The 12,514-nt window shown below is 63.4% G+C and overlaps 1 protein-coding gene across 1 annotated transcript; it reads left to right on the top strand.

The window, feature by feature from the left end:
- Nucleotides 1-1,860: 1,860 nt before the first annotated feature.
- On the top strand, nt 1,861-11,278 carry SETD6 (SET domain containing 6, protein lysine methyltransferase). Its single transcript, XM_073564378.1, has 9 exons — nt 1,861-2,012; nt 7,781-7,861; nt 7,970-8,114; nt 9,069-9,210; nt 9,297-9,491; nt 9,904-10,030; nt 10,103-10,283; nt 10,346-10,488; nt 10,576-11,278. The coding sequence occupies exons 1-9, from the start codon at nt 1,986-1,988 to the stop codon at nt 10,888-10,890; spliced, it is 1,356 nt and encodes a 451-aa protein (XP_073420479.1). The 5' UTR covers nt 1,861-1,985; the 3' UTR covers nt 10,891-11,278.
- Nucleotides 11,279-12,514: the final 1,236 nt, after the last annotated feature.

Here is a 12,514-nt window from a genome sequence, read left to right as displayed (position 1 = left end):
TCATACACGGAGCTGTCGCCAGGTGCCGCTCTCTCTCCTCGGTGTCATACACGGAGCTGCCGCCAGGTGCCGCTCTCTCCCCTCTGTGTAATACACGGAGCTGGTGACAGGTGTCGCTCTCTCTCCTCGGTGTCATACACGGAGCTGCCGCCGGGTGCCGCTCTCTCCTCGGTGTCATACACGGAGCTGCTGCCGGGTGCCGCTCTCTCCTCAGTGTCATACACGGAGCTGCTGCCGGGTGCCGCTCTCTCCTCGGTGTCATACACGGAGCTGCTGCCGGGTGCCGCTCTCTCTCGGTGTCATACACGGAGCTGTCGCCAGGTGCCGCTCTCTCCTCGGTGTCATACACGGAGCTGCCGCCGGGTGCCGCTCTCTCCCCTCTGTGTAATACACGGAGCTGGTGCCAGGTGCCGCTCTCTCCTCGGTGTCATACACGGAGCTGTCGCCAGGTGCCGCTCTCTCTCCTCGGTGTCATACACGGAGCTGCCGCCAGGTGCCGCTCTCTCCCCTCTGTGTAATACACGGAGCTGGTGACAGGTGTCGCTCTCTCTCCTCGGTGTCATACACGGAGCTGCCGCCGGGTGCCGCTCTCTCCTCGGTGTCATACACGGAGCTGCTGCCGGGTGCCGCTCTCCTCGGTGTCATACACGGAGCTGCCGCCGGGTGCCGCTCTCTCGGTGTCATACACGGAGCTGTCGCCAGGTGCCGCTCTCTCCTCGGTGTCATACACGGAGCTGCCGCCGGGTGCCGCTCTCGGTGTCATACACGGAGCTGCCGCCGGGTGCCGCTCTCTCCTCAGTGTCATACACGGAGCTGCCGCCGGGTGCCGCTCTCTCCTCGGTGTCATACACGGAGCTGCCGCCAGGTGCCGCTCTCTCTCGGTGTCATACACGGAGCTGTCGCCAGGTGCCGCTCTCTCCTCGGTGTCATACACGGAGCTGCCGCCGGGTGCCGCTCTCTCCCCTCTGTGTAATACACGGAGCTGGTGCCAGGTGCCGCTCTCTCCTCGGTGTCATACACGGAGCTGTCGCCAGGTGCCGCTCTCTCTCCTCGGTGTCATACACGGAGCTGCCGCCAGGTGCCGCTCTCTCCCCTCTGTGTAATACACGGAGCTGGTGACAGGTGCCGCTCTCTCTCCTCGGTGTCATACACGGAGCTGCCGCCGGGTGCCGCTCTCTCCCCTCTGTAATACACGGAGCTGGTGCCAGGTGCCGCTCTCTCCTCGGTGTCATACACGGAGCTGTCGCCAGGTGCCGCTCTCTCTCCTCTGTGTCATACACGGAGCTGCCGCCAGGTGCCGCTCTCTCCCCTCTGTGTAATACACGGAGCTGCCGCCAGGTGCCGCTCTCTCTCCTCGGTGTCATACACGGAGCTGCCGCCGGGTGCCGCTCTCTCTCGGTGTCATACACGGAGCTGTCGCCAGGTGCCGCTCTCTCCTCGGTGTCATACACGGAGCTGCCGCCAGGTGCCGCTCTCTCTCGGTGTCATACACGGAGCTGTCGCCAGGTGCCGCTGTCTCCTCGGTGTCATACACGGAGCTGTCGCCAGGTGCCGCTCTCCTCGGTGTCATACACGGAGCTGCCGCCGGGTGCCGCTCTCTCCTCGGTGTCATACACGGAGCTGCCGCCGGGTGCCGCTCTCTCCTCGGTGTCATACACGGAGCTGCCGCCAGGTGCCGCTCTCTCCTCAGTGTCATACACGGAGCTGCCGCCGGTTGCCGCTCTCTCCTCGGTGTCATACACGGAGCTGCCGCCAGGTGCCGCTCTCTCCTCAGTGTCATACACGGAGCTGCCGCCAGGTGCCGCTCTCTCTATGTGGACGGAGTCCTGAGGTGACAGCGGTTGGAATCTCCGCCTCCCAGTCCGGGAACCAATCGTCTCTGAAGGGTGGGGCTTATGTTCACCACGTGACTCTTGCACGCTCTGTTGCGCCGGAAGCCGCAGTGGGACACGTGACACGGAAGCACGTGGCGGGGAGGAAAGAGCATGAGCGCGGAGAGCAAGAGACGGAAGGTGCCGGAGCCGTTGACGTCACGGGGGGGGCGTTAGGTTACGAGGTCACGGGGGGGGCGTTAGGTTACGAGGTCACGGGGGGGGCGTTAGGTTACGGCGTCACGGGGGGGGCGTTAGGTTACGGCGTCACGGGGGGGGCGTTAGGTTACGGCGTCACGGGGGGGGCGTTAAGTTACGGGGGGGCGTTAGGTTACGACGTCACGGGGGGCGTTAGGTTACGACGTCGGCGTTAGGTTACGGCGTCACGGGGGGCGTTAGGTTACGACTTCGGCGTTAGGTTATGGCGTCACGGGGGGGCGTTAGGTTACGGCGTCACGGGGGGGCGTTAGGTTACGGCGTCACGGGGGGCGTTAGGTTACGACGTCACGGGGGGCGTTAGGTTACGACGTCACGGGGGGCGTTAGGTTACGACGTCACGGGGGGGGCGTTAGGTTACGGCGTCACGGGGGGGGCGTTAGGTTACGACGTCACGGGGGGGGCGTTAGGTTACGGCGTCACGGGGGGGGCGTTAGGTTACGGCGTCACGGGGGGGGCGTTAGGTTACGGCGTCACGGGGGGGGCGTTAGGTTACGGCGTCACGGGGGGGGCGTTAGGTTACGGCGTCACGGGGGGGGCGTTAGGTTACGGCGTCACGGGGGGGCGTTAGGTTACGGCGTCATGGGGGGGGCGTTAGGTTACGGCGTCACGGGGGGGCGTTAAGTTACGGGGGGGCGTTAGGTTATGACGTCACGGGGGGCGTTAGGTTACGACGTCGGCGTTAGGTTATGGCGTCACGGGGGGGCGTTAGGTTACGGCGTCACGGGGGGGGCGTTAGGTTACGGCGTCACGGGGGGGGGCGTTAGGTTACGGCGTCACGGGGGGCGTTAGGTTACGAGGTTACGGGGGGGCGTTAGGTTACGACGTCACGGGGGGGCGTTAGGTTACGGCGTCACGGGGGGGGCGTTAGGTTACGGCGTCACGGGGGGGGCGTTAGGTTACGGGGGGGGCGTTAGGTTACGGGGGGGCGTTAGGTTATGACGTCACGGGGGGCGTTAGGTTACGACGTCGGCGTTAGGTTACGGCGTCACGGGGGGCGTTAGGTTACGAGGTTACGGGGGGGCGTTAGGTTACGACGTCACGGGGGGCGTTAGGTTACGACGTCGGCGTTAGGTTACGGCGTCACGGGGGCGTTAGGTTACGGGGGGGCGTTAGGTTATGACGTCACGGGGGGCGTTAGGTTACGACGTCGGCGTTAGGTTACGGCGTCACGGGGGGCGTTAGGTTACGAGGTTACGGGGGGGCGTTAGGTTACGACGTCACGGGGGGCGTTAGGTTACGACTTCGGCGTTAGGTTACGGCGTCACGGGGGGGGCGTTAGGTTACGGCGTCACGGGGGGCGTTAGGTTACGACGTCACGGGGGGCGTTAGGTTACGACGTCACGGGGGGCGTTAGGTTACGACGTCACGGGGGGGGCGTTAGGTTACGGCGTCACGGGGGGGGCGTTAGGTTACGGCGTCACGGGGGGGGCGTTAGGTTACGACGTCACGGGGGGGGCGTTAGGTTACGGCGTCACGGGGGGGGCGTTAGGTTACGGCGTCACGGGGGGGGCGTTAGGTTACGGCGTCACGGGCGGGGCGTTAGGTTACGGCGTCACGGGGGGGCGTTAGGTTACGGCGTCACGGGGGGGGCGTTAGGTTACGGCGTCACGGGGGGGGCGTTAGGTTACGGCGTCACGGGGGGGGCGTTAAGTTACGGGGGGGCGTTAGGTTATGACGTCACGGGGGGCGTTAGGTTACGACGTCGGCGTTAGGTTATGGCGTCACGGGGGGGCGTTAGGTTACGGCGTCACGGGGGGGGCGTTAGGTTACGGCGTCACGGGGGGGGGCGTTAGGTTACGGCGTCACGGGGGGGGCGTTAGGTTACGGCGTCACGGGGGGCGTTAGGTTACGAGGTTACGGGGGGGCGTTAGGTTACGACGTCACGGGGGGGCGTTAGGTTACGGCGTCACGGGGGGGGCGTTAGGTTACGGCGTCACGGGGGGGGCGTTAGGTTACGGGGGGGGCGTTAGGTTACGGGGGGGCGTTAGGTTATGACGTCACGGGGGGCGTTAGGTTACGACGTCGGCGTTAGGTTACGGCGTCACGGGGGGCGTTAGGTTACGAGGTTACGGGGGGGCGTTAGGTTACGACGTCACGGGGGGCGTTAGGTTACGACGTCGGCGTTAGGTTACGGCGTCACGGGGGGCGTTAGGTTACGGGGGGGCGTTAGGTTATGACGTCACGGGGGGCGTTAGGTTACGACGTCGGCGTTAGGTTACGGCGTCACGGGGGGCGTTAGGTTACGAGGTTACGGGGGGGCGTTAGGTTACGACGTCACGGGGGGCGTTAGGTTACGACGTCACGGGGGGGGCGTTAGGTTACGGCGTCACGGGGGGGGCGTTAGGTTACGGCGTCACGGGGGGGGGCGTTAGGTTACGGCGTCACGGGGGGGGCGTTAGGTTACGGGGGGGCGTTAGGTTACGGCGTCACGGGGGGGGCGTTAGGTTACGGGGGGGCGTTAGGTTATGACGTCACGGGGGGCGTTAGGTTACGACGTCGGCGTTAGGTTACGGCGTCACGGGGGGCGTTAGGTTACGGGGGGGCGTTAGGTTACGGCGTCACGGGGGGGGCGTTAGGTTACGGGGGGGCGTTAGGTTATGACGTTACGGGGGGCGTTAGGTTACGACGTCGGCGTTAGGTTACGGCGTCACGGGGGGCGTTAGGTTACGAGGTTACGGGGGGGCGTTAGGTTACGACGTCACGGGGGGCGTTAGATTACGACGTCACGGGGGGGGCGTTAGGTTACGGCGTCACGGGGGGGGCGTTAGGTTACGGCGTCACGGGGGGGGCGTTAGGTTACGACGTCACGGGGGGCGTTAGGTTACGACGTCGGCGTTAGGTTATGGCGTCACGGGGGGGACGTTAGGTTACGGCGTCACGGGGGGCGTTAGGTTACGAGGTTACGGGGGGCGTTAGGTTACGACGTCACGGGGGGCGTTAGGTTACGACGTCACGGGGGGGGCGTTAGGTTACGGCGTCACGGGGGGGGCGTTAGGTTACGGCGTCACGGGGGGGGCGTTAGGTTACGGCGTCACGGGGGGGGCGTTAGGTTACGGCGTCACGGGGGGGGCGTTAGGTTACGGCGTCACGGGGGGGGCGTTAGGTTACGGCGTCACGGGGGGGGCGTTAGGTTACGACGTCACGGGGGGGGCGTTAGGTTACGGCGTCACGGGGGGGGCGTTAGGTTACGGCGTCACGGGGGGGGCGTTAGGTTACGGCGTCACGGGGGGGGCGTTAGGTTACGGCGTCACGGGGGGGGCGTTAGGTTACGGCGTCACGGGGGGGCGTTAGGTTACGGCGTCACGGGGGGGGCGTTAGGTTACGGGGGGGCGTTAGGTTACGACGTCACGGGGGGCGTTAGGTTACGACGTCGGCGTTAGGTTATGGCGTCACGGGGGGGGCGTTAGGTTACGGCGTCACGGGGGGGCGTTAGGTTACGGCGTCACGGGGGGGGCGTTAGGTTACGGCGTCACGGGGGGGGCGTTAGGTTACGGCGTCACGGGGGGGGCGTTAGGTTACGACGTCGGCGTTAGGTTATGGCGTCACGGGGGGGGCGTTAGGTTACGGCGTCACGGGGGGCGTTAGGTTACGAGGTTACGGGGGGGCGTTAGGTTACGACATCACGGGGGGGGCGTTAGGTTACGACGTCACGGGGGGGGCGTTAGGTTACGGCGTCACGGGGGGGCGTTAGGTTACGACGTCACGGGGGGGGCGTTAGGTTACGACGTCACGGGGGGCGTTAGGTTACGACGTCGGCGTTAGGTTATGGCGTCACGGGGGGGGCGTTAGGTTACGGCGTCACGGGGGGCGTTAGGTTACGAGGTTACGGGGGGGCGTTAGGTTACGACGTCACGGGGGGGGCGTTAGGTTACGGCGTCACGGGGGGGCGTTAGGTTACGGCGTCACGGGGGGGCGTTAGGTTACGAGGTTACGGGGGGGCGTTAGGTTACGACGTCACGGGGGGGGCGTTAGGTTACGGCGTCACGGGGGGGGCGTTAGGTTACGACGTCACGGGGGGGGCGTTAGGTTACGACGTCACGGGGGGGGCGTTAGGTTACGGCGTCACGGGGGGGCGTTAGGTTACGACGTCACGGGGGGGGCGTTAGGTTACGACGTCACGGGGGGCGTTAGGTTACGACGTCGGCGTTAGGTTATGGCGTCACGGGGGGGGCGTTAGGTTACGGCGTCACGGGGGGCGTTAGGTTACGAGGTTACGGGGGGGCGTTAGGTTACGACGTCACGGGGGGGGCGTTAGGTTACGGCGTCACGGGGGGGCGTTAGGTTACGGCGTCACGGGGGGCGTTAGGTTACGAGGTTACGGGGGGGCGTTAGGTTACGACGTCACGGGGGGGGCGTTAGGTTACGGCGTCACGGGGGGGGCGTTAGGTTACGACGTCACGGGGGGGGCGTTAGGTTACGACGTCACGGGGGGGCGTTAGGTTACGAGGTTACGGGGGGGCGTTAGGTTACGACGTCACGGGGGGGGCGTTAGGTTACGGCGTCACGGGGGGGCGTTAGGTTACGGCGTCACGGGGGGGCGTTAGGTTACGGCGTCACGGGGGGGCGTTAGGTTACGGCGTCACGGGGGGGGCGTTAGGTTACGGCGTCACGGGGGGGGCGTTAGGTTATGACGTCACGGGGGGCGTTAGGTTACGACGTCACGGGGGGCGTTAGGTTACGACGTCGGCGTTAGGTTATGGCGTCACGGGGGGGCGTTAGGTTACGGCGTCACGGGGGGCGTTAGGTTACGAGGTTACGGGGGGGCGTTAGGTTACGACGTCACGGGGGGGCGTTAGGTTACGGCGTCACGGGGGGGCGTTAGGTTACGGCGTCACGGGGGGGCGTTAGGTTACGGCGTCACGGGGGGGCGTTAGGTTACGGCGTCACGGGGGGGGCGTTAGGTTATGACGTCACGGGGGGCGTTAGGTTACGACGTCACGGGGGGCGTTAGGTTACGACGTCGGCGTTAGGTTATGGCGTCACGGGGGGGGCGTTAGGTTACGGCGTCACGGGGGGCGTTAGGTTACGAGGTTACGGGGGGGCGTTAGGTTACGACGTCACGGGGGGGGGCGTTAGGTTACGGCGTCACGGGGGGGGCGTTAGGTTACGGCGTCACGGGGGGGCGTTAGGTTACGACGTCACGGGGGGGGCGTTAGGTTACGGGGGGGCGTTAGGTTATGACGTCACGGGGGGCGTTAGGTTACGACGTCGGCGTTAGGTTATGGCGTCACGGGGGGGGCGTTAGGTTACGGCGTCACGGGGGGCGTTAGGTTACGAGGTTACGGGGGGGCGTTAGGTTACGACGTCACGGGGGCGTTAGGTTACGACGTCACGGGGGGCGTTAGGTTACGACGTCGGCGTTAGGTTATGGCGTCACGGGGGGGGCGTTAGGTTACGACGTCACGGGGGGCGTTAGGTTACGAGGTTACGGGGGGGCGTTAGGTTACGACGTCACGGGGGGCGTTAGGTTACGACGTCACGGGGGGCGTTAGGTTACGACGTCGGCGTTAGGTTATGGCGTCACGGGGGGGCGTTAGGTTACGGCGTCACGGGGGGGGCGTTAGGTTATGGCGTCACGGGGGGGCGTTAGGTTATGGCGTCACGGGGGGGGCGTTAGGTTACGGCGTCACGGGGGGCGTTATATGACACCAGTACTGTGTTTCCCAGGTTGGTTTTTCCTTTGTTTTCAGGTAGGGGGAGGGCAGGTGGAGGCGCCACTCCCACATTTTCTGAGCTGGTGCCAAAAAGTTTCCATTCAACTGAACCCAAAGGTGGGTGGAGTATTGTTTGGGCTCCTGACATACTGGGTGTGACACTGCCCCCTACTGCAGGGGAGTGGCGGACTCCCACTATGGCCACCGTCTCTGTGTGTTCTGCAGGTGTATGTGAGCGCAGAAGACTCGGTCTGGCGGTATGGGGTGCTGACGCACCAGGATCTCCCTGCAGGGGAAGTGATCTGCTCGATTCCCCGCTCTGCCCTCCTGTCCCAGCACACAACCCAGATCCAGGATCTCCTGGAGGAAGGTACTGGCTCTGCCCATTTTTCAATATTCTGTTCCCATTACGTTCACTGGTGAACATAGCCGAACACCATTGGAGTCAATAGGAGCAGAAATCAGCAAATGTGTTCGGAAACGATCGTCAAACCTAAAATCGTCACGAATAGGGAGGGGACCGACCGATACGGCAAATTCACATTCTGTGATCGTTTCCGACCCTATTCACTCAACTCTGGCTGCATAATCACAGATCCCCAGTGTACCAGCAGAGTCCTGACTGGGGTATTGTCAGCGGGGTCCCCAGCCTCGGGGTATTATCTGCGGGGTCCCCGGCCTCGGGGTGTTGTCAGCGGGGTCCCCGGCCTCGGGGGGTTGTCAGCGGGGTCCCCGGCCTCGGGGGGTTGTCAGCGGGGTCCCCGGCCGCGGGGGGTTGCCAGCGGGGTCCCCGGCCGCGGGGGGTTGTCAGCGGGGTCCCCGGCCTCGGGGTGTTGTCAGCGGGGTCCCCGGCCTCGGGGGGTTGTCAGCGGGGTCCCCGGCCGCGGGGGGTTGTCAGCGGGGTCCCCGGCCTCGGGGGGTTGTCAGCGGGGTCCCCGGCCGCGGGGGGTTGTCAGCGGGGTCCCCGGCCTCGGGGGGTTGTCAGCGGGGTCCCCGGCCGCGGGGGGTTGTCAGCGGGGTCCCCGGCCGCGGGGGGTTGTCAGCGGGGTCCCCGGCCGCGGGGGGTTGTCAGCGGGGTCCCCGGCCGCGGGGGGTTGTCAGCGGGGTCCCCGGCCTCGGGGGGTTGTCAGCGGGGTCCCCGGCCTCGGGGGGTTGTCAGCGGGGTCCCCGGCCTCGGGGGGTTGTCAGCGGGGTCCCCGGCCGCGGGGGGTTGTCAGCGGGGTCCCCGGCCTCGGGGGGTTGTCAGCGGGGTCCCCGGCCGCGGGGGGTTGTCAGCGGGGTCCCATAATGCTGCTTTGACTGGTTTGATCGTCTTCGCCCACAGGCCGGGAGAACCTGGACAGCAGATCTGGCTGGGTTTCTCTTCTCATCGCCCTCATGTATGAGGCCACAGACGAGGCTTCTCCTTGGGCCCCATACTTTGGACTTTGGCCGCAGCTGAGTACCCCTGACCTGCCCATGTTCTGGTGAGGACATTTTTGGTACAGATTGGGCAGCAGACAACAATCTAATTCTTGGTAATGAATGATCCTGGTCCCTCATCTCCTTGTAGGTCAGAGAACGAGAGACTGCGGCTGCTGAAAGGCACCGGCGTGCCCGAGGCCGTAAAGAAAGATCTGGAGAACATGGAGCAGGAGTACACCACCATTGTGCTGCCCTTCATCAGGAGATACCCCAATATGTTCTGTCCTCAGAAGCACTCCCTGGATCTTTACAAGAGGCTGGTGGCATTTGTCATGGCGTACAGGTGAGAAGGCGCCGCTTATCAGGCTCCTTCAGCAGAGGGACCGCTAGAGGGGAGGGCGGCCGCGCGCAGAGGGACGGCTAGAGGGGGGGGAGGGCGGCCGCGCGCAGAGGGACGGCTAGAGGGGAGGGCGGCCGCGCGCAGAGGGACCGCTAGAGGGGAGGGCGGCCGCGCGCAGAGGGACCGCTAGAGGGGAGGGCGGCCGTGCACACAGATAACATTTTAGGAGGCTAAGGCCACGCGCAGAGGCACCGATACAGGCGTGAGCGGCCGCGCGCAGAGGGATCTGTCGGGAAGTAGACTGCTCTCCTTGTGAGCTGCTTTCTGGAGGAGTGACTGGCTCTCCCCGTCATCCGCCCTTTGAGGCCTGGGCATAGTGGCTGTGCAGATCATCTTCTTGGATGTTACACCACAGTTTCCAGGAGCCGCTGGAGGAGGATGAGGAGGATTGTGGGAAGGACACCCTCCCCCCAATGATGGTTCCAGTGGCCGATTTACTGAATCACGTCGCGCAACACAACGCTCACTTGGAGTTTACACCGGTGGGTTTCTGTGGCCGTCGTCTTGGTGGGGCCACCATGGACCATTCTGAGAGCTTCCGTCTCTTGTGACAGGAGTGTTTGCGCATGGTGACCACACGGGCGGTGATGGCAGGACAGGAGATCTTCAACACTTATGGAGAAATGGGAAACTGGCAGCTGCTGCACATGTACGGCTTCTCCGAGCAGCACCCCAACAACATCTACGAGACGGTCGAAATCCCCATGCCGACCCTCCAGGAGGCTGCCCTGCTGGGTAAGTGCTGCAGGCAGGGTTACTCTGCTATGCTGGACGTGTCATGGTGTCTCTACCTCTAGGGGCAGAGTCAGAGGAGCAGGGAGCGCGGGTCCGGGAGCGCTGGACCTTCCTCCGTCACATGGACGTGGTCCGGGAGGAGGGAGCTTTTGTGTTCGGCTGTGATGGAGCATTGACAGAGGATGAGCTGAGGACATGTGTGAAGGTGAGTCAGAATATCCCCTCCCCGCCTTATGGACAGGTGGTCTAATGCCCCACCTGTGACCCCCGCTGCCTCTGTCCTCTCTTCCAGCTTCTGTGCATGTCTCCGGAGGAGTTTGTAGACTATAAGGACAATGAAGGGTGGGAGGATGATGATGAAGAGGATGGGACGCTAAATAACCAGGAGCTCTCAAGACTGCCCCCATCCTGGCGCAGACTCCTCCATAGAACCGCAGAACTCGCTGTCAAGGCATACGCCACCGACCTGCGCAGCGACCAGGCTATACTGGACGACAGTGCCGCGTACAAAGAGCTCAGCCGCAGGGAGCGGTACTCCCTCCACGTGCGGTATGGACAGAAGCGGATACTACACCAACTCCTGGAGCTGACGGCAATCCCTCCATAGACTTCAATGAGCAGAGAGACTGCAGGAGACCCCACTGCCACAAGGAATCCAAATGGCCCCAAGCACCTCGCCGAGAAACATCTGATTGCAACATACCTGATATCTGGAGAGCGGTGATGTCACCGCCGCTACCGGAACCTCACCATTCTTCTGTAATTATGGCTTTCATCCCCATTTTGGCGCATTTTCTAGGATCAGTTCTGACTGCCCTGAGGTGTGGAGGTCGCCGTGCAGAGACTTGGGGAGGTCTGGAGGGAGCTTCAAAAGAATATTGGGGCTGCTCAGATTCAAACACAAAAGGACGACAGACGGTCGGGGGTCCTGCTGTCAACACCGGGGATAAGGTTTGGTTGTCTACGAATATTAAACTTAAAGTGTCGTCGTCGAAGTTGGGTTCAAAGTGTATTGGTCCATATGAGATCCCAGAGGTGGTCAATCCTGTGGCATTTACAGCTTCCGCCATCCTTCACATCCCTGACGTATTCCATAAATCCCTATTAAAGGAGTATGTCCCTCCTGCATTGTCTCCCTCATCCCCACCACCTCCGATTTCAGTAGATGGTGGCCCAGAGTACGAGGTTCAGAGGGTGGTGGATTCTCGGAGGGCCTGTGATTCCCTCCAGTACCTCATCCACTGGAGGGGATACGGACCAGAGGAGAGATCGCGGCTCCCTGCTCGAGATGCGAAGGCTGATCGGTTAGGGCCTTCCATCTAAAATTTCCTGGGAGTTCGCTGCCCCCCCCCCCCCCCCCCCCAGAAGAAGGGACACTGTCACAGTTCCAACCCTCAGGGTGACTGGGATGCAGTTAGTGGCAGCATGGCCGTCCAGTCCAGGGGCGTGCTGAGCTGTCAGTGCTGTGATTGACAGCATGGCCGTCCAGTACAGGGCCGTGCTGAGCTGTCAGTACTGTGATTCACAGCATGGCCGTCCAGTACAGGGGCGTGCTGAGCTGTCAGTACTGTGATTGACATCATGGCCGTCCAGTACAGGGGCGTGCTGAGCTGTCAGTACTGTGATTGACAGCATGGCCGTCCTGTCCGGTACAGGGGCGTGCTGAGCTGTCAGTACTGTGATTGACAGCATGGCCGTCCTGTCCGGTACAGGGGCGTGCTGAGCTGTCAGTACTGTGATTGACATCATGGCCGTCCAGTACAGGGGCGTGCTGAGCTGTCAGTACTGTGATTGACATCACGGCCATCCAGTCCAGTACAGGGGCGTGCTCACCTGTCAGTGCTGTGATTGACAGCATGGCCGTCCAGTACAGGGCCGTGCTGAGCTGTCAGTACTGTGATTGACAGCATGGCCGTCCAGTACAGGGGCGTGCTGAGCTGTCAGTACTGTGATTGACATCATGGCCGTCCAGTACAGGGGCGTGCTGAGCTGTCAGTACTGTGATTGACAGCATGGCCGTCCTGTCCGGTACAGGGGCGTGCTGAGCTGTCAGTACTGTGATTGACAGCATGGCCGTCCTGTCCGGTACAGGGGCGTGCTGAGCTGTCAGTACTGTGATTGACATCATGGCCGTCCAGTACAGGGGCGTGCTGAGCTGTCAGTACTGTGATTGACATCACGGCCATCCAGTCCAGTACAGGGGCGTGCTCACCTGTCAGTGCTGTGATTGA

Source organism: Dendrobates tinctorius, unplaced genomic scaffold (assembly GCF_039654945.1).
Source record: "Dendrobates tinctorius isolate UK_male_01 unplaced genomic scaffold, ASM3965494v1 ptg000450l, whole genome shotgun sequence".
Taxonomy (NCBI): Eukaryota; Metazoa; Chordata; class Amphibia; order Anura; family Dendrobatidae; genus Dendrobates; species Dendrobates tinctorius.
Note: the sequence above shows the minus strand (reverse complement) of the source record. Positions and strands in the feature narration are given on the sequence as shown.